This window comes from Lepidothrix coronata, unplaced genomic scaffold (genome assembly GCF_001604755.1).
Source record: "Lepidothrix coronata isolate B3197 unplaced genomic scaffold, Lepidothrix_coronata-1.0 Scaffold78, whole genome shotgun sequence".
Taxonomy (NCBI): Eukaryota; Metazoa; Chordata; class Aves; order Passeriformes; family Pipridae; genus Lepidothrix; species Lepidothrix coronata.
This window is the reverse complement of record NW_016690258.1, coordinates 3,660,553-3,681,981: the sequence shown is the minus strand read 5'-3', so window position 1 is coordinate 3,681,981 and position 21,429 is coordinate 3,660,553. Positions and strand designations below refer to the sequence as shown.

Here is a 21,429-nt window from a genome sequence, read left to right as displayed (position 1 = left end):
TACACCTGCTCGCAAGATAAGCCCACAGAATTTATTTCACTGTTCACACAGTGACTGAATGGAAATGAGAATGTTGTGCAGTTTCTAATATTTATGGGTTTGGTTTTATTTGTTTGTTTTGTGTAAAACTGATTCAGTCTGTGTATCATCAACAGATTTCCAAGTAAAAAGCAATCCACAAAACCCGTGCACATTGAGCTAAAATGGCTGCCTTAGCTTCTTGTAGTATTCTTTTATTACAATTTGGTTTTGTATCTCTGGTAAGACAGTGGAAGCAGATATTCATATTTGCCTTTTTTTGTCTTTCCATCCTAAAATAATGTCCATTCATTATCTTAAACAGTAACATTATCTTAAAACATCTCCATATTCTGTACTCCAGTATCACATATTTTATCTGAGATTACATTGATGTTAAATGTTTTAGCAACAGCTTGTTTTACCTTGATTTGCAACAAATGACTACATAAAATTATGTGTTCATTCACTGGGTAATACTAGATTCTTAAATGCATCCAGTACCCCACAACAGATAATAACAGTAAATAGTCCCACTTGGCCAGACAAAGTAACAAATTCACCATGTGAGCTGCTGGTAGCAACATCACCTGCGGTATAGTTCCAGTAAAATACATCTGCAGATCTCGTCCACTTTTAACAGCTTGCTAACAGTGATCCTTACTAGTAATCACTTTTCTTCCATAAATATTTTCCAACCTTTGAAGGGTTAGAGTTGTATTAGTTATAAGGTCCTAATTGCCACAAAGACTTACTGCAGAGTACCAAGTAGTACAGAATATTCTCACTGATGTTCAGCACCTGGAAGGTGCTGTCAGGGGCTTCTTGAATGACCCTGGACAAATCACTCACATCAGATATTCAGATGCTTAAAGATTCACAAAAGAATGTAGTGTCCTTTAGACTGCAATGGGGTTAAGCAGAGAAATGTCTATCTGTATATTTAGGAGACTATTCCTTTAAAAATCTGTGTGTTCTCATTTGGAAAATCAGGACTAAATAAATCTTCAGTTTCTCAGTCTGTGTCCACCTGACTTCGTTTATGTTGCAAGACTGTGGAGGTACCATACCTCATGTCAAAGTAGCATTTAAAGGTGGGAATTTACACAGTTAGTTTTTGAATACCTTTTGCTGCTTCTATGGAGATGACATCAGGGTCACGGCTCTTGTAATTTGTTGTTTCTGAATGGTTAACAAATGGTTTGCAGTCCCCATGGCAAGCAATGACAGTTGAGAGCGTGCTTTGTTCTAATTTATGTTAACATTGGGAAAAATTCTGCAGAAATACTGCAAAAAGAGAGCTCTTAAACTTAATCACTGAAGACATACTTAATATCTGTAGGCTCACATGAAAAAAGGCTAGTCCAAAGGACATGAATGTAGTATTACATTTATCCAAATGGAATAGGGAAAAAAAATCTCAAATAAGCAATGAAAAAATTTGTTTTTAAAATATCTTTTTAGCCTGAGGAGTCCAGTAACATGTGTGACTGGAAAGAATATGCAGCTGAGTTTGTCTTCTGCAAAACTCATCCAGATCTCCTGATGACGGCATTGCAAAACACAATTCTCAATTCTCCCTTGAACATAAAAGCAAAGCAAGCTCAGTCAGTGATTTATGAACTTACCCAGTACAACACATCCGTCCAGCCTTCCATGGTTATACACTGGAACACAGTCAACATTGCAAATGCAAAGTTATCAAAGTTGGTTATGCCTCCGTTCGGTCCAACCCATCCACCCTTACATTCGGTGCCATTCATGACACACTGACGTCCGTTCCCTGAGAATGCACAAGGTGCTGGATCTTCTTCAACTAGTATATCTGAAAATTGATCAAAAAAAAAAAAATCACAGCTTTGAGTTCTCAATTTTTTATGAGTTAACCCCTTGCATGAAGAAACATCAACCTTGCTGTAACATAAATCCAGATTTCAAGCTGAGAAATGCAACATGTGGGAGCTTTCGAGCTTTGAGTCTCTCTCACCTGGGCCTTACAACCACAAAATAACTTAATCAAAACAATGTATACAAAAGCCTGAGTAATTAAGCAGTGGAAAGAAGCATGTAATAATACATCATTTCGTAGAAGCTCCTCAGGCTAATTTTTTTCTTTCCTTTCCATTGCTGTTACTTCACTTTTTGCCACTTCATGCCAACACGAGGACCATTAAGAAAAAAGAGATCTAATTCCTACACATCATCTTCATTACTTAGCTGATAGAAATGCACCCTTAGCCACCAGGTAAGATCTCTCCCTCATGAGGTTTTACTCCTTCAAAATTCTCCACCAACACACACCTCCATTTCATCATTTCACCTGGATGGAGAACACCATTTTCTTTCTTTACTCATTTCAGAACTGCACTTCTTACCACACTGCCACAATCTTGAAGGAGAAACACTGACAAATTATGAACTTGGTAAAGTCTGTCTTCCCTGAAAGAGGACTAGGTACCTTTTCAGCAATCAGGGATGAGAAAAAAGCCAATAAGTTATGCCTTGTACATAGTCACTTATTATTTTCATTACTGACATTTAAACTACACATATCAGAAATGAAAACCTACTCACAGCATGTTCTAGTCTTTGAGTGGTTTGATTTTTTTGTGGTTTTGGTGTTGGTTTGTTTTTTGGTTTTTTGGTTTGTTTTTTTTTCCACTGAACGCACTCTTCCTAAAATTATAAACCACAGTGTAAATTGGGGTTACAGAAGTTTTAGTGCTTTGGCCCCTGGTTCTATTTCAAACTGAAATCCCACAGATTTGAAAGAAAACATAATTAAACCCTTATTTTAGTCAACAGTTTCATGACTTACCTGAATCAATAAGAAAACAAGATTTGTGCATTTTTCCAATAAAAAGTTCCAATCCTATAATAGCATAGATTATGATTACAAACAATACCAAAAGGGCAATATGGAGGAGGGGGACCATGGCTTTTATAATGGAGTTCAGGACAACTTGTAAACCTAAAAGGGAAAAAAAATGAGGTTATAAGATATAAGTCATATCTCTATGTCTCACACTTCCAAACTTTCTATAATTACAGATTATTAGACATTATTGAAACAGACATGCAGAGATAACTTTTTTAAAAAAAAATTAAAAAAATTCTTCTGCCCAGAACCACAAAATGTTCCTGTAACAAAAAGCTTCAAACGAATCTAAAACTTTCTGACCAATTATTTCCTCTGTTATGTCACAGAAGAAGTGCTTGAAATGTGTCACAAGAATCTGTGGTTTTCTAAAAAGAAAGGGTCTGTAGTCAGTGTTGGGCTACAGGTCATTTCATATGACCTTTAACAAGTTCTGTGCAACAACCACAACTTTGTGGCAAGTCCTGAGAAAATGTACACTCAGCCAATTGCAGAACTGTATTTTTGGTCTGGAGAGAAAAATATAGTTAACTGGGAAAACACGTTTTTACTCTGAACAAACTTACTCATATCATTTCTCTCTCCTATCACTTTCAGAACTACTTCATTTTCTTTTTCTCAATCAAATATTTATCCGAATTTTGGCTTTACAAAAACAGGTGAATCCCAGACTAATGAAGCTGCCACAGTACCAATGAGAATAAAATAATGCCTCGTTTTTAATTTAATAGACTTCCTTTCTGACATTCCATAGGCTGCTTCTATCCTCACTGAAGTCCTTTTGCCAAATATGCAAAATCATGATCATTTCCATGTAACAGACCATGATAGAATAAACACAGGATCAGCTTTCTTCTGCTGAATCTCTTGGAAAGAGCTGAATCGTAAGCCATGAATCTTGTATTCAGCCCAAATAGCTTCAATAATTAATAATGTATTAAAAGAAAAGGGGAAATATCAGGAAATTCAATGGTTTTCTTTAAACAATTTTGTTCTACTTTTTAAGTTTCCTAATTTATCTGTTAGGTCTACTGAGATAAACAGAAGGCATTCATGTGCACTGGAGGGGGCAGGAAAGACAAAATGTGTAATGTGCTTTGGCATACACTTACCAACATACAAACCAATTTAGGACCACCTACACTTTCAGACCTGCAGGCTTTTAGAATTGAAAAAAAAAATTTGAATTTTATTTTCTGGTGTTTTAGCATTTTAACACGTAATTTCCTTTTATATAAAGCTCCTAAAAAGGAAGCGTATTCCCCATCTGCTTATTGAACTGTGTAAGAAGATCACACACTGACTGAATTCACAATCCCTTGTTCGACTTGGAAAAGGGTATCACTCATCTTGAAATTCACTTTATATACAGAACCAGACAGTATAAAGTTGAGATTTTTGTCCTCTCATTTCTGTTAGTGCCTGGAACAAGAAAGTGAAACAATCAGGGCAGTTGCAGTATTCATTCCAATGGAATTAAATGGAAAAGAGCTTACTGGGCACTCCTGATACAAGCCGGAGAGGTCGCAGTACACGAAAGGCTCTTAGGGCTTTGACATCAAAGCCACCGGGTTTGCCACCCGAGTGGCTGCCACCGTCTGTTTCTTTGGTTAATTGTTCCAATATTACACTAAATAATCTAGAAAATTAGAGGAAAGGTAAGGTCATCACTATCCATTTACCATGCAATTACTTTGGAAATTACTTGAACTGCAGACAGTTCTGAAAAGTTGTTCAGATGTCAAAATGAGAGGTATATTTACACATTAAATCATGGCAGGAAGAGTCAGGAAGTGCAAGAGTTTATAATCCCTCTAGAGAACAAGGATCACACAGTATCCAGTAACATAGCATTCCTCTTGTATATGCAACGTGCTACTTTTAAATCAATGAAGTTACTTTGCTACTTTGGTTCAAACATTTTAACTGTAACTTTTGAAGAATTAATCTTCTCTTTAGAAGAAGAAATAGATAATAACTAAAAACTATCTAGTCTAATTTTGGTGGAATATATGAATTCCAAGTGACACTGCAGTTCCAATATTCTATATACAGTCAGCAGAAACTGAATATATTAAAAATAGAGCGTAACAACTAATAACACCACAAAGATTTTTTTCTTACACATAATACCTCTGAGGATAAATATATTCCCAGATGGCTCATTTACTATATTGTATTTTTTTCCCTGCAGGAATGAACTAGGGATCATTAGAACAGTTTGGAAGATGAGAGTTTTATTTTTTTTCCCACTTCTAGCAGCAATTTAAAGTGATGCAAATGCTTGAAATACAAATTAAGCTCAGGTTGGTTTTAGTTTGGAGCTCCACTTCAGATGGGTGGTTTTCTAGACTGCAGCTGGACCACACAAACTATGTTATCCTTTGCAGAGTCTGTAGCTCAGTAGTTGTAAAACTGCACTGCTCCTGAAAGGATTATCAAGTTAGTAGAGTCTTGTAACCCTAAGAAGTGTTCCACACTTGTAGAAAATGCCTGAAATGTGCAGGGGTTTACTTTGGTCATGAAAAGTTTTCATAACTCTGGTTAACAGCTCTCTCATGCTGGATAGTTGCTTGAAATCACATATTAATAGGTTGCCTAAACCAGAATATTGGAGACTTTTACCTTCCCCCCAGTCAGCAATTGACCCATATCAGTCAATACCCAGCCCTGGTCCACTCCATTCTCCTCCAGAACAAAACCCAGCCACAAAGACTCTACTGATGATGGAATGAACATCGGCAACCTACATACTGCTATAACCAAACCCAGACATTTAATATTTCAGGTCCTGATTCAGTCCCATAATTTAATAGAAGCATAATTCTAGGAAAACAAGCCACCTCAATGATTTCAAGAGTGATTATTTATGCTTTAAAAGCAGACATTAAAAAGACTTCTGAATCAAGTTCTGAATTTAGAGAACCTGCTTTCAGCCTGTCAGTTCACACAACACTCAGAAAGTTAAAGGGCTACAGGCACAGGAGATGCTATGAAAACTTTCTCTACCAGGACCTCATTCTTTAACAGAAATCAATGGAAACTAGGTGAGATAGCAGGCAGGCAAGTAGCAGACCACTCAAACTAATTCATGTTCTGCTTACAGCTATATTGCAGCTATGTCTACAGCTCTGTCACTTTATGTTGTCCAGCTGAAATCAGGACATTTCTCATTCCTATAAAGCCACCAAGGCAGAGAAATATTGATTTCCTTTACTGAGAGTTACATTTTCAATCCTCTACAGTTTACCAAAGTTTAAATGCCAGATTTGATTTGGAAAAAAGTCTCTATACATGTCTCCCTTCTGCTTGTAGAGATTTCTTTAGGTATAATTAAGATTAATGCATTTGGACTGTTACAGTTTCTGCTGAGAAAGCACATGAAGGAAATTTCAATACATTCAATATAGGACATCATGGCAGCTCTTTCAGAGCTATTAAAATACCTAATGAAATTTCACATTGAAGCCAATCAAATAGAATCAGATCCAGAAGTGATTCCACATCCACCTTGGGTTATATATGAAAATCAATTTTTCACTGGGCTTTTACATATTAATTAAATAAATGGGACTCGTGCTTGCTTAATCATGTAGGCTGTGCTCTTCTTTAAAGAACAAAAACATTGCTTGCAGTTTTGCCAGTGCCTGACATGTTATGAAAGGTCCACCTTGCCTTACATGTAGGCTGCTGACAACCTATACAATAGTTTATATTCCAAAAATTTTGGTTTTGAGCTAGGACAATCTTTGTGTGATATTTTAGGTATTTGATAGCTTGTAGTCCTTTTTTATTCATATTTTCAATGGATTCAGTGTGAGCATTTGACCTAACTACATTTAGCCTCCAATAATGAGTGTTTTATGAGTTAATGGAAAATTTTTTAGTTATCATGTATTTAGGACACAGCCAAAGATAGAGGTCATGTTAATTAGACTGCTCCAGGGTTACTGTAACTCTGTGGTCACTTGACAAAAGGGAAGAGGTCTATTCAAGTGACTGCTTGGCAAGAGAACAGAACTCGTGTGTGACAGTCTCCACACCTGCCCACCAAGCTTCCCCTTCAGGCACAGAGGCCAATCTGTTGAGAATGACCTGACCTGATGAAGGAATCTATTTATACACAAATTTTAGTCCTGGACCAAAACTCCCTGAATGCCAAGCAACTGGCCCAAATACAATCTTCTCAGTAACATTTAGCATCTCAGAATCAAATAGTTACAAATCTGGCATTCATACATTCCTAGTACTTGCCCAAATTTAACAATGCTTTACTACAAATTCTTTTACTTTGCATCTTCTTTTTCCTTACTGTAATGACACAAGTAAAGAGCAGCACACACTCTAATTTCTGGGCCCTTTCAACTACACACAACCTTAGATACAGTCTGAATTTAAAACTGAAATTAAAACTGCACAATGCACACCAAGGCTGCCTTTGCAAGCCAGCAACAACATACAGGGTTATACAATGGATGATGTTCTCCATGTTCTAGATAATTAATATTTTCAATAAGCAGAATTTAAAGTACTGAAAAAACATTTTTAATATAATCTCCACAATATTTAGGAAAGTAGTGAATATCTGTCTCAAGATTCATTCCCCAGACAGCTGAAGGTAGGATCTAATGAACTAGAACAACCATGGACGTGAAGTCCTGACACAAAAGTTATTCATCATAAGCAGCTACACAACATAAATGTGGGATGTTCCACTCCTCTCTTCTGTAACCCGTGTAAGGCCCAAGCTCTGAGGCAAAGAACAAACTTTCCAGGGCTTCCTGGTATAGCAAGGTGCACAGGGTAATTTTTAGCAGACATTCTACCTCAGGCAAACCAAAGTCATAAATGTATCTGGGGCCTGATGTGCAACATCCCAAAACAAAGCCAAGTTCCCTCAGATTTTGCAAATTTCAGGGAATCACTCAGTTTTGTCTCCCTGACCACTCCTTACTTTGAAACATGTGGGTTCTCCTAGAGGTCTTTGTATAATAGATATCTCCACATGATCACAGCACAGAGTTCAACAAATAAATGAAATAATGTAATCAACAGATCAACTTTCACCATATGGAAAGACATCAGTTTACCCTGAAAAATCAGATGGGAAAATATTCTGAAAGGCTACTGTGGAAAAATCTTTGCCAGAACTCAGAATTCTCTGGGAACTTGCACTATAAAGCTGATCATGCAATGCAGCCTACAGGTACAGATAGCATAGAAAACTTTTAGGACTTTTTTAAAGTTTTTCACTTAGTTCATTCTTTTGCTCCACAGGAACAGAAATCAAGCAGAGGCTGCCACTCACAGCCAAACAGTCCTGTATCTACCTCCCTGTAAAGAAAATTTAAAATATTTGTATGATGAAAGATAAGTTACTTACCCTACTATTACTATTACAAAATCCAATAAATTCCATCCATTTCTAACATATGCATTGGGGTGTAATAATAATCCATATGCTATAATCTTCAAAAATGTTTCAACTGTAAAAATTATCAGGAAGGCATATTCTACTTTTTCCTGTAGAAGACAAAAAAGTACAATAAAAGACAATGTAATGTAACAGCTTTTCACTAGTTCAAGTTTGCAGTAAGAGGGTAAGTTGTATTGATCAGGACTAAGGAGATACCTCCATGGCAGTTTATTTTACAGGTTTTGTTTGCATAACACTTAATGATAACTGTACTAACAAGGTTATAATACGTAATTGCATGAGATTTTCTTGTTTTCACACTCTGTGAGAGAAAAAACAGCTCTGTTTCTGCAAACATGGAAGCATACTGTACCTTTGGCTTAAGCAAATAGTCCCATCCAGGTCAATAGGATTCTCTGCATTCATTAAAACCAGAAAATGCTGTAGAACAGGGCCCTGGAAATACCCTCAGAAAGCAAGCAGTGGTATACTTAGTATTCATTATATCAGCCTTTATTTAATTAGGACCTACAGAGTTCTACCTAATAAGGAAGGTTAAGATGCCATTATCCCACACTAAGGATATTCAAAAAGTTTTAAGTTGTTTAACAGTGTTCAATTAATTTTAAACTGTCTTACAACTTTTTCATCTTAATGTAAAAGCTTACTTTGACTTATTCTTTCTTCCACATCACCACAGTTTCTTTAAATCAACCTTTTATGCTCGAAGAAGTTTTAAGGTACTGTGTCACCACCTTGTATCATTGAAGCTCCAACTTCATATTTGTTTAATTTTTTTTTTAAATGTTATTTGTTTCTGCATTTTACCAACATTCTTACTTTAAGCAGAACTATTGAATCTCTTTTCCTAGCTAACTAGGTAATATTTTGGGGGCTCCTTCTCTCTACAGTATTAGTGTACTTGATTTGGATAAATGGTAGAAGTCACTGCTACCAAAAGAGATCAGTTAAGATGTCTGTTCTTCTTACCTTCAGACATAACCACTTTGTATAATACTTGGTTTAGTTACCTATTGCTACTCAAATATTACAGCCAAGAACAAAAGGCACAAAGTGGATGATTCATTTTTTGAACTCGTTCAGGAACACGTGATGTTGTTCACTTATCACAAGCAGTGTTAGGTACCTGGACTGCCCAGTCAGGATTACAATCTTCTACTGTCATACATTCAAAGAGAGGACAGGCATAACACACAGAAGTACATGATCCCTATTTGTTACACATCCTGGCACCTTCATATACAACCAAATAGGAAACCAAGCCTTAACCATTTACAATTTAAAAAAAAGACCTTGATATTCTAACATGCATGTCTTTAACTTGGGAAGATAGATTTCTTTTCCTCCTGAAAAGGCCATTTAAGATGGTTACATATGGGATGTGATATATCCACAAACCTGACATTGGTGACCAAACAGATGCAGAGGCTTATCAATAAACTGTGTACTCCTCATCTGTAATAAGCAGCACCCTGGGATCACTCTGACAGTTAAGGCTTTTTCCTGGGTCTCATCTCCTGGTCAGCTCAGTCCTCTACTCCTGCCTTTTTCCTCTCCTTGGAGCTCACTTCATAAACACTGTAACACTTCACCCAAGGCAGCTTCTCCTCAGCTACCTTATATTTTGTATGGGATCTTCCAGTACAGTGACACTGATGGACATCCTCCTTCTCCTCAAGCTTCCTAATATTGCCTTTAAAATTGTCTCTTCCATTTACCCATCAATTTATCAGCAGTCAGCTACAATAACTACTGCTTAACAAGGGTGAAGTGGCCTGACAGAAGAAATGTGAATGGCTTGTGCACCAAAATCCATCAAACCTCTTTAGCTAGAGAGCACCACAGAGATTACAATAATATGGATTATCAGCATTCCTGAGAAACATACTCAAAAAATGCTTCAATACAAGCAAATCCTACCATGTACACATTCCACAATAACAGCTATTTTTGTCTCCCGGCATATAACTAAGTCTGCAGCTTGGATATAGAACGACAAATAATGTAAGACAACATAAGGAAGACAAAAATATTATAGTTGGCATTTGCTGTGGGCAAAATATATATCAAAACCATAGTAGTAAGAGAAAAAGTGAGACAAAAGATATATGTTTCACATATACAAGACTGCAATAGCTTCTTTACTTAAAAAGAACACAGGATACAGGACTGGATGGGGCCTCCTGGGTCACCATGTCCAGTGTCCTATTTTACAGGTAAACATGTAATTTAATTCCATCCATCAGCCTACCAGGTTCCACCCTAAAAAGCATCTTTGGCTTTCACAGTTTCCCCTCAAACAATGTTCTAATGCTCTTCTGCTCTTTGGGCTACACACCAGTCCTGATGCCAGTGTAACCTGCCTAATGGCCACATACCCCTGCAGTTCATTTTAATGAGACAGTTCAAATCTAAACAACTCTACCCTATCACTTACCATCCATTTTTAAAAGGTAATATTGGTCTTGTTCCTGTTTATTTCATTTCTTTTATGGAAGCAGGAGTGTTTCTTATTTCCTAAACAGTATTGCAAACATTCTAATAAATCCACATGGAAGGTAGGACAATCTCATTTTTAAGCTGACTGGTGGGTTTAAGGTCAGTGTGTGTCACTTGGCAGATGGACCACAAGAAACCTTGACAGCTGCACCAACAGAAGCCACATGACTCTCACCAAGGAAAAATGTGAAGTGTTGCACCTTAGGTTAAATAATCCCACACCAATATGGGCTGAGAAAGGACCTGGAAGTCACAGTGGGCATCAAGTTAAATATGTGCTCATTGTAAAACAAATTCCATACTGGGCTGTATTAGGAACAGCATGGTGAACAGACAGAGGGAAATTGTGATGTATCTCTACTGAGTGCTGTGAGGCTGCAACACTTCTACAGTTTTGTGTCTCTTAGTTCAAAATGAGTGTTGAGAGTGTAGGTTCCAGAAAAGGAAAGATTTCCTCTCCAGCAAGGAGAATCTCCTCTCCGTCCAGAGGACCCCAAGAGAAGAGCTAACACTAGACTACAACTAGTACGAGGGGGATACAAAGACTATGAAGCCAAATGATAACTAGCAGCACATGGGAAAATAAGGAGACACAGTCATAAGATGCAAGTTGGGAGGTTCACAGTACATTAAGAAAGTTTCTTTATCAGAAAGGGAGGGCAGAATGGGAACATGCAGGTTTAAAGCAGGAAGTTTTGAAGATGCAATGGTACAGCTGAGCTGATCTAATGCTGGCAACAGTCCTGCTAGGAGCCAAAGGAAAAGGTAACTTCCAAAGGTCTCTCCCAGGTAACAGTTGTGTAACTTCTGTCATTCTGATATGATTCTAATAATTCTTCCATGATCACAGGGAAAAGTAGGGATAGATTCAGGGCATGTATGACTGCCTGCACCCACTGTGCCTTCAACATCTAAAAGCTCCACATTTCACACAACTTTGAACACTGGGAAAGTTTTCCTTCCTTTCTGAAGAACGGAAATGTTTCCTTCCATCCTTGTTCCCTGTTGTAAAGCACATATGTGAATGGTTCCAGATTTTGCCCCTAGAAATATATATTCATAATGGGCACAAGACAGAATCAGGGACAATGCTATTAATGTAACCAACGGCACAAGAAAAAGATGCTTTGTAAAAGCAGCCACTGGGCAATCCCAGAGCCACAGTTCCTTGAAAACCTTGAGAAAAGGAACACAGATGTTTCTATACAGCTATACATCTACAACCAAAGAGGACTATTATTTTTCCAGTGTTTCATTTTTCCTTCCTTTGATGCTCTCACACACTCAATTTTTTGATTTTTTTTTTTTTTCTAAATAACAACTTGTGTCTCCCACAGAGGCTACATGAATGACTTGGCCCTATAGTTAACAATATTCCAAGTACAGGCTGTGCTTTCCTTACAGACTGTTTGGCTCTTTAATAAGCAGGCAGCCAACAGATGTTCTCACACGAACTGCAAAGTTAACAACCTGCTCACACTCAGGAAGGTTCTGGCAGTCCCTTCTCACACTTGGGTAATTTCTTGCCAGTCACCATGGACATCAATTTTTTTGCCTCTGCAACCCTGATACATCTGTAGGCCACACATCATCTTGTATGTCCAGAGCTTAAGCAACTATTACTCAAGAGTAAATGAAATTTCATCCATCACATCATTTTCAGTATTACTGGAAGAGTTGTAGAGGTGGGGTTGTTAGGTAAAAATAAATATAAAACAGTAAAAGATAAATTCAAAATACAGACTGAAGGCTGCACTTCTAGCAGGTTGTGATGCACACATTTATCTGCTTTATTTTCTTCACAGTGGAGAAATCCCTACACTTATTATTTTGTTCAAATTAGTTGAGATCTTTAAGTGAATACTTTGTTGCATTAAAAGTGGAAGTAGAAACACTGAGAAAGAAGACAACAAAAAAAAAAGAAAAAAAAAAAGAAATACATAAGACTGAGTACCTGTACAACAAAAACTATATTAAAAGAAACTGAGAAGGCTGTTCGGTTCTAAGAAATTGCACAGATTAAAGAACAAATAATTTCTAACATCTATTATTGCCTTTGGTTCTATATTGCATCACAAAATTATCAGAAAAAACTGACAGCTGTAAACCCAGAGAAGATATGAAGCACAGCAATATGTCTGCATTACAAAGGATCTAATCCTAAGGTTGTATAGATTTATAGTTGCTTGTTCACTGACTTGGTACCACACAAAGCTGGGTCATCTCTCCTCACAGGCAGCTGATTCCTGCAAGGCTGTCTAACACTTTTGTTAATGTTGCTCAAAAGCTTCAAGTCTCAGCAATCTTTTTCTGAATATATGATGCAACAGGACTGGTGAGATACAGTTCCTTTCTGATGGAGCCCAACGAGCTCCACTTTAATATTGATCATGGAGTACAAACCAAAGGCTACCCTTCCCCAGGGAGTTTAGGTGAAATCATTAGAATTTCATTTTCTCAAAAAAAAAAATAATAAAAAAAAGCATTTGCTTTCTTATTTTAAGTAAATCAGCTTAGCAGAAACCCTGTTGCTCAGGAAATCTTTTTTCCCCCCACCCTGGCCAGATGGTGTACATTAGTCATCATTTATCTCCATATTTTCAAAATCTCTGAAAGAAATATGAAAAGCTACTGTTACATGTCGTAAGGTGATGCACTACAACTCTGCGTTTAACTTAAGATGCTTCACAAAATAATTGTTTCAAAATAATAAGTAATTAATTTGCAAAACTGTAATCTATTCTGCTATGTAATTAAGTCTTCCCATATTAGTTTCTATTCCCTTGGCATCAGAGATGGCAATTATTTCTTAACTGAGAAAATACATTTTTGCATTCAGAGTAATACACCTGTATCAGAGTAAAAACCTGCTCAGCAGAAAAAGTGGCTCCCTTTAAGCTAAGTAAACTGATAAACTTTACGAAGTTTAGACATAACACAAGATACTTTGACATTATTAATTTGGGAACAAAAAAAAAAAGAATCAATCATGGGGTATTTACTAAGTTGCGTGACCAATGTCTCAACAACATAAAAAGCTGTTTATTTTTGACAAACAGCCATTCTGTCAAGTTCTGCCACTGGGAAAATGTAGCATCTGTAAGACAGAAAAGTAACTGAGTTCTGAATTTTAAAATATAATTATTTAATTTTTCACCTCGTGTACCTTTATTCCCATGAAAATCATCTGGGACCTGCACTGCAGTAAGAATGAAAAAAAAAAAAAAGGAAAGTAAACCTATTTATTCCCACATGTGAGAAGTCTTATAGTAGTTTCCCAATATAGAAAGTGAAACAAACATGGAATCCATATACCTGGTAAAAAGAAATCCATATGCCTAGCTTAATTTCATCAACTTTAAAAACAGAAACAAAGTCATTTACTTCCAAGAACAGACATGTAAATTACTCTCCATTTATGAGAAGAATTGGAATTATTTATCACTCAACAATTTGGTGAGAACAATTTGATTAACTATGTCTTTAGATACATAACAAACAAGGGAGGGAGAGTTCTAAAAACAGTATTTTAAGGATCTGTGTTCTGATCAATCCAATTAAATCACATTGTACCTTCCTGAGCAGTCCTGATCCACCAGAGGGAATGCAACTACTGGTCTCAGCTATGTCAGATGTCTGCACTTGGAAGTGCAGCTTTGCTTCCTGACAGTGCTCTGCAGCAACTTCAGAAAATAGAACCACGTACCCATCCCTACACTTTTTTAACACAGACGTGGGCCAACAGACATTATTTCCATACTTCAAGTGCACGTGACATTTCAAGTACGTGAGACCCTTCTATGTCTGAAGACACTGAATGCATGCAAAATCCAGGGCAAGTCTGGGCAGGAATTTGGCATTAGGCCCAGAAATATCTCCAGTCTCTTTATAGGACACCATCATATTACTGCTGATCCAGATGCTTTGGCAGTTTGGGACATCTGATGGCAAGGTTGAGACTCGAAAGTCAAAACCAAATGCAGACTCCATATTTAGGAGTAGAAATAAGCAGGTGTTGCACAGCATAAACATTCTTACAACAGTTCTATATAAAACCAAAGGGATTTCACATTCCTGGTACCACTGCCACGCAACAAATCTCACTCTCAGAATTTCCACTGTTTCCAAAGAGGACACAGAATCTTTTCGTCTTTTTTGAATTGTGAAGTGACAATCACTTGGTATAGCCCCAATTAACAACAGTTCCATTCTCCAGATCTCAAGCAGGCATTTGTGTTTGCAAAAAAGAACGTGCAATAAAACAACTCAAATACTGAGCACAGCAAACAAACAAAATGGATGTGTCGGCATTACGCTGAGCTGTAATTAAAATTAAGTGCAATTAAGTTTCTTAAAGTTGTTTTTTTTTTTAATCAATGTAGTCTGAAGGAGCATTTTAACAACTTACATCACTGAAATAGTATCTCAACCTTCAAAGACAGTTTCAGGTAGCAGTAATGCCTTTACTTTCATCTGACAGACTCTGGCAGCCGGTGGTACATGAATAAGCAGACCATGTTTAACACTGTGATAACTTCTTTCATTAGTTCCTGCAATCACTTCCTCTAAATGCACAGTAGACCTGCATTTCATCTTTGAGTGTGACTGCTTACCATATTCTTAATCATGTATTTTCCACTTTACTTTGCAAGTAACGCAATAACAATGTCAACACCTCTGTTCCGTAAATAAGAGTTTGTACAGAAAAACGTTGCATCCAAATGACAAATTTTCACATCAATTACCAGGCATCTGTGTGGATTCATGCTGGTTTTGTTCACGTACAAGTTCTATTTAGTACATGTTAAGTAAGAATTTTCTGATCATAGCATTAAACAGAAAAAAATCCAAAGTTCTTTCCTATGTTTTCTCCTATGTTATATTTAGGCAGAACTCTACTCTCTGACAGGTAATACAGAATTTTGCTGAATAACAACTAAGTGAAAACAGCAGACATCCATTCTGTATGCACATTATTAAATCCACTATTTACACTCCCTTACACACCCTTACAGAGACTCAGATAACCTTTCTGTTGCTTATTGTTCTGGAGGAATGAGAAATGCTGTGATTTTGAAAATTTACTCAAACTACTAAAACTCTAACAGACCTACCACAAATTCACCATGTACTTAAAATTTATCAACCAAGGGAAAATGAACTAATCACTTTGCACTGACTGCACACTTGCAAGGTGTGGAAGGCAAGCTGGAGAAACGCTGGCAGGTGGTGACACAAGAGCTCCAGCACTAAATCCACACAACTCCTATTGAAGACTAAGCACAGTGCCAAAGAATGTGAATTGCACAGCTGAGAGCAGGCCAAGTAAGCAATAAAGAATATAACTAGAACAGAATCCAATTTACTTGGGTGCCTTTCTGCCACCCTCTAATTCATGATATTCAGAAAAAATAAGGTCAGCACAATAAAGAAAGTAGAACAGAATATTTGGATGTAGTGGCACATTGTCTCATAATTTTACCTTACACAGTTGACTAGAGTCAGTGTCAAGTGATGAATTAAACCTGAATCTAGTCATAAAACAGCATAACATTAAACATATTTTGTTACTTGCTAGTAGTTTTATTTATTTATAAGACAGCAGGTTTTAGCTAAAAACCAAGGGGTGAGAATATTACTAGGTATCATGGAGTTTAGTCAACATCTTCAAGTTCTGAGAATTTAAAAATCAAGAGAATATTTTAATCCCTATAAATTCACTGTGACCATGCAGAAACCCATGAGTAGAGAACACACAGGAGCACTGACAGCAGTAAATCCTCTATGGAATATTTTTTTTTTTTTACATATATGTTGGAGCTTGGAAAACTTTCAGATGTTACAAGACTAGTAACAAGTCTATTTTTTATGTTCCACGAGTGTTTTGCAGATATAGACTTCCCAGAACATTTAGGGAGAAACGAAAAAACAAGGGCAAAGTAGTTAGAAAACAAACAAACAAACAAAACCAAACCAACTCCAAAAGCTTAAATAAATTGTTTTTCCTTAAAACAGAAAAACTCCAGCCCAAAATCTCACCAATCAAATCAAACTGTAATTAGTGCAGTTCAGCATTTCACTACAAAACATATAAGAAAAAATAATACTCCTGTGAGAGCTTTTCCCATTTTTTTTTGGCTAATCAGACCTCAAAAACATAGATACTGTTTATAAAACTGTCATAAACACTTAGCCAACCTATTCAGGTGATGCTGCAATAGCCTAGATTTAAACATATCCACTTTTCCTATGCTCACTTCCCAATAGATTCCTAGTTTTCCAACCTGTGCACTTCCTTCTTTGACCAACACAGTTCTCCAATGTATAGGAGTGGCCCTCACATCACTTATGGTCACTTTGTGCTCAGCTAACATTTCTGTGGGTTAGGTACTCATTGACAGCTCTATAATGATCCAGTGCTGTTTTTCAAGAATGTCAAGGACTTTCTGGAAAAAAAAAATAATTAAAACAATACGGAGAACAGATTGGGTTTGTAGTTCCGTTCTGCACTGACAGTGTCAGCCAAGAAACAGAACAATGACATTCTTTGAGTAGGTGTTTTTTGCCCAAGATTTATTCATCTGATTGCAAATCTAATTTTCACTTTCATTACAAAAGAACTGGGCAAATCTGATAGAGCAGTTTCATCACAATACTTTACTCATTAATCTGTCAGACAGATGACTACAGTAGCTCTTTGCTTTTGTCAGACTAAAAACTATGCAATGATTTGTTAAAAATCGACCCAGTGGGATAGTTTGTTTTTCTAAATACTTCTAGTAGAGTAGAAACTTCCATTATGTAAGGATAAATAATTTAGTTCAGTAGGGTTTGTTTGGGGTTTTTTTTGTCTAGTTGGTTTTTATTACCGTGGAAAAGGTTTAAAAAATCCTCATGAGTAAGGCTTTCAAAAACTCAAACACACCACACCTACCCTATGTCCTGGTCTGACTTTGAGGGGAATACAAAGGGACTGCATGGTTAGGCCTGTTATTTTATTGGAGGTTTTCTAATCATCCTGCTCAGGTTTTAAATGACAGAGCCCTGGACCAGTGGCCAACCAATATCCTACACTTGTGGTCTTACTATTGCCCCTTGAAAACCAGCAAGACTGAGAACATTTTCTTCAGCCCTCTGCTTTTGGAGAGCAGTCAACTGCTATGACCAGGGCTGGGTCTTCTGTATCAGGGCTGGCTACAGAATTAAAGTATTACAAAAAAAAAAAAAAACAACAACAAGGGCTTTTAGAAGTACCAGAGGATGTGAATCCCTTATATCAGTAACAACGTTAAGAAATTTGATCAGAGAAATCTGTATGGAGTTCCTACTTTCTTGTTTAATACATCCTAACATCAGATGATATGATGTGCATATGACAACTCTATACTGAGGAGAAGGTACACTTGGTAAATAAGTTTCAGTGTGAAATATCTAATGCCTTTCTGGGAACAACATGCCACATGCTCTATTAACTCTTTGGAATTATTTTCTTCTAGAAAGAATTTCTTAACTCCACAGATACACTTTCATTTACTCTGTATTTTTTAGTAGGTAAAATTGCACTAAAAACCACTGAAAAAAATCTAGGAAGACTGCATTATTTATGAGCAGACAACCTGCCAGAGCATTAGGAGTCATAAACTACAGAAGTGTCGACAGCAACGATGCCAATGAAATATATTTTCCACTGAAGGAGCAGGCAGGATAGAACACTCCTCGTAGACATTGTTCAGAACAGCAATGTAAGGAACCAAAAACATGCATTTATCCAAACTGACAGGAGAATGGTCTACAATAGCCATGAAAATGTTAAAGCACAACTTTATCCTTGATTGTCTCAGTTTGCTGAACAAATTCTTCCTAGTACTTTTTCTTCTCCTGTGGTTGTTTTTCAACTAAATGGTTGAAGTGTCTATTTAATAAAAATTTTATTCAACAGCGAAAAATCAAAGCATTTCCACTGACAAAAGACTTTGTTTTGAAAGAATGTCTTATAGGAAATTCCAGATATGCAAAATTTCATGTGGCTGTAGAAACTGATATTTCCCTGCAGCAATAAAATGTAGGGAGATTCCCATTTTGTGTGCCCATTAAGTATTTGGATAACTGTGAAAGGGAAGATTTCTATAGTTCTTCCAACTTGAAGAGAAGGCTAAATGAACATGGAGACATTTTCATTACACATCTGAGGGTCAGATTGCTCTGGCTGTTCCATAACAAAGAAAATGCAGATTTGTAGAGAAAAAAACAAGGAGAAATGTGCTCTTCTGCCATGACAGTGTTCAACAGAAGCCCTTTGCTCCATTGCAAAGAGAACACATGGAGAGATACTAAGAAGTGGAATAGCTCTTTATAACCATAGAGGAGCTCCAACAAAAATTCAAAAATAGCACAGCTAAACCACTGATTTGTACCCAGTCCACAAACAAGACCCATGCTTTAACTTCATATATACCTTTAATTTCATACACCTGCTTTAATTTCAGCCATGTTCAGGTACAAGACTGATCCACTCTTCTGAAAATTCATTAAAAAAATTAAAATATTTAGCTTATAGTTCTAGTAATAGCACCACTATGAAGCCTTACTCTTTTCTTCCTTCTACTCATGATAGAAAAGTGTTCAACCGAAGTAACACTAAATGCACTAATTTTGAAATACTACTGATATACATTGTTAAGGTATCAGGAAAACCTGCCACAGTAAAAGCAAAACTGAATAAAGTAAAAAAAAAAAAAAAGTTTTGTTCACTTCCTGTGATCTGCAGATCAAACCTTACTGGTAAAAACCTTCCACTTCTGATAGAAAGGAAGACATGAGTCTGCTTGCCCTGAAGCCAAATTTCTGTCTTCTCTACAGATGAATCTGTTTTCATACTACCCTGTGGAATGTTAAGAACATTATTTAGAGTCCCTCCAGTGCCTGCTACAATTACAATTCCAGAGTCTGCAAACGCCTCTAAGTGCATCTTTATAATTTCAAAGTTGCAACACAAAATCATTTCCTTCCTCTCATTCCCATACCATTTGGCATCCCAGGGGATGTATTTAAGTTTTGAACGTCTTATTTCATTTTCCGCTTCTGCAAACAGAACATTTGATCAGGAAGATTATTTTGTTATTATTCCCATCTGAACTGCATCTAAGCCTGTTTTAATTTATTCCCTTATCTGGAATATCAGTTTTGATTTCCAGAGAACTCACTGTCCACATCAATATATTCAGTATTCTCTCACTGTTTCAAGTTCATTTCCATTATCATTATAAGACAGTTTGAGAATACCAACACCTGCTTTTTCTCCACCTATAAAACTGCTTTACAGATGATTTAGAATGTCATAATCCCTGTGACTTTTCTCCCAACTATTCAGTGGGACAGGCCCTAAAGGATATTTTAAAACTATATTCTTGAAAGTAATTATATGAAACGAGTTGTTATCTCTCTATTGGAAATATTAGGCTTTTTCCTCTTAAGATCCCAAGTCTCTACTACTCTCAAGTAGGCAAGAGAAAACCTGTTATATTAATCAGATAAAAATCACAGAGATCAAGAGCCAAACCCAAAAAATTAATTTTTCCTCTCTTTCACTTACATGCACAGAATTTAACATACATTTACCAAAGATGACAGAATCATCAAGGTTGGAAGAGACCTTCAAGATCATCTGGTTCAACCATCAACCCACCACCACAACCACACCTCAACCATATCCCCAAGTGCCACATCCAGAGAATTCTTGAACACTTGCAGAGATGGTGATTCCATCACCACCCTGGGCAGCCTGTTCTAATGCCTGACCATTCTTTCAGTGATTTTTTTTTTTTTAATACCCAATTTGAACCTTCCCTGGTACAATTATAAGGCCATTTCCTACTGTCCTTTCTTCTGAGACATGATAGAGGAGAACAATCTCCTCTCAGGTTGTTGTTTGGAGTGATAAGGTCTCTCGGAGACTCCTTTTCTCCAGGCTAAACAACACCAGCTACTCCTCACAGGATTTTCTAGAGCCTTGATCAGCTTTGTTGCCTTTCTCTGGACACACTCCAGGCACCTCAATCTCCCTTTTGAAGTGAGGGGCCCAAAACCAAACACAGGATTTGAGGGAATCTGATTGCCTAAGTGAGGACATTTCACAGCCAGAATAGCTGATTTGAAAATTCTATTAGTCTCCCACTGTTTCAGTGATTTGAAGAAAGCTCTAAAAATTATATTATTCTACTCTAAGTATTAGTAAGTAAAACAACTGAAATACAAACCTTTGTACCTTAATTGCCTGGTGAGTTGCCAACATATGGAAGTCAGTTTATACTGCATATTGGTTTTTATAACACCCATTGAAACATTTACAAATATTTTCACAAACCACTATTAGAGCATTGAACGGCCAGTGAAAATACTGGAAAAAATGAGGTTTGAAAATTAGTCCTTAACATAGGATGAAGACTAACAGGAATTTAGACTCCACAGTCTTAGTTCAAAATCACTTTGGAATCAGCAATCACCGTTTTTCTTCCTCTTTCATTAACTAGCAGTTTTACATCACGAATTTTCTAGTGTGATTCCAACACCAGTCCCTTGAATTTGAAAAGGGGGTCTT

General features: G+C 36.8%; 1 protein-coding gene across 12 annotated transcripts in view; it reads right to left on the bottom strand.

Moving 5' to 3' along the window:
• CACNA1D (calcium voltage-gated channel subunit alpha1 D) overlaps positions 1–21,429 on the bottom strand; it is a 209,333-nt gene that overhangs the window by 101,679 nt on the left and 86,225 nt on the right. For all 12 annotated transcript variants that reach the window (XM_017820002.1, XM_017819993.1, XM_017820001.1 and 9 more), the window contains exons 4-7: positions 8,280–8,419; positions 4,393–4,535; positions 2,837–2,989; positions 1,647–1,843 (exon numbers count right to left, since the gene is read on the bottom strand). In XM_017820002.1, coding sequence (XP_017675491.1) covers positions 1,647–1,843; positions 2,837–2,989; positions 4,393–4,535; positions 8,280–8,419 — 633 coding nt within the window. The remainder of the gene's footprint in view (positions 1–1,646; positions 1,844–2,836; positions 2,990–4,392; positions 4,536–8,279; positions 8,420–21,429) is intronic.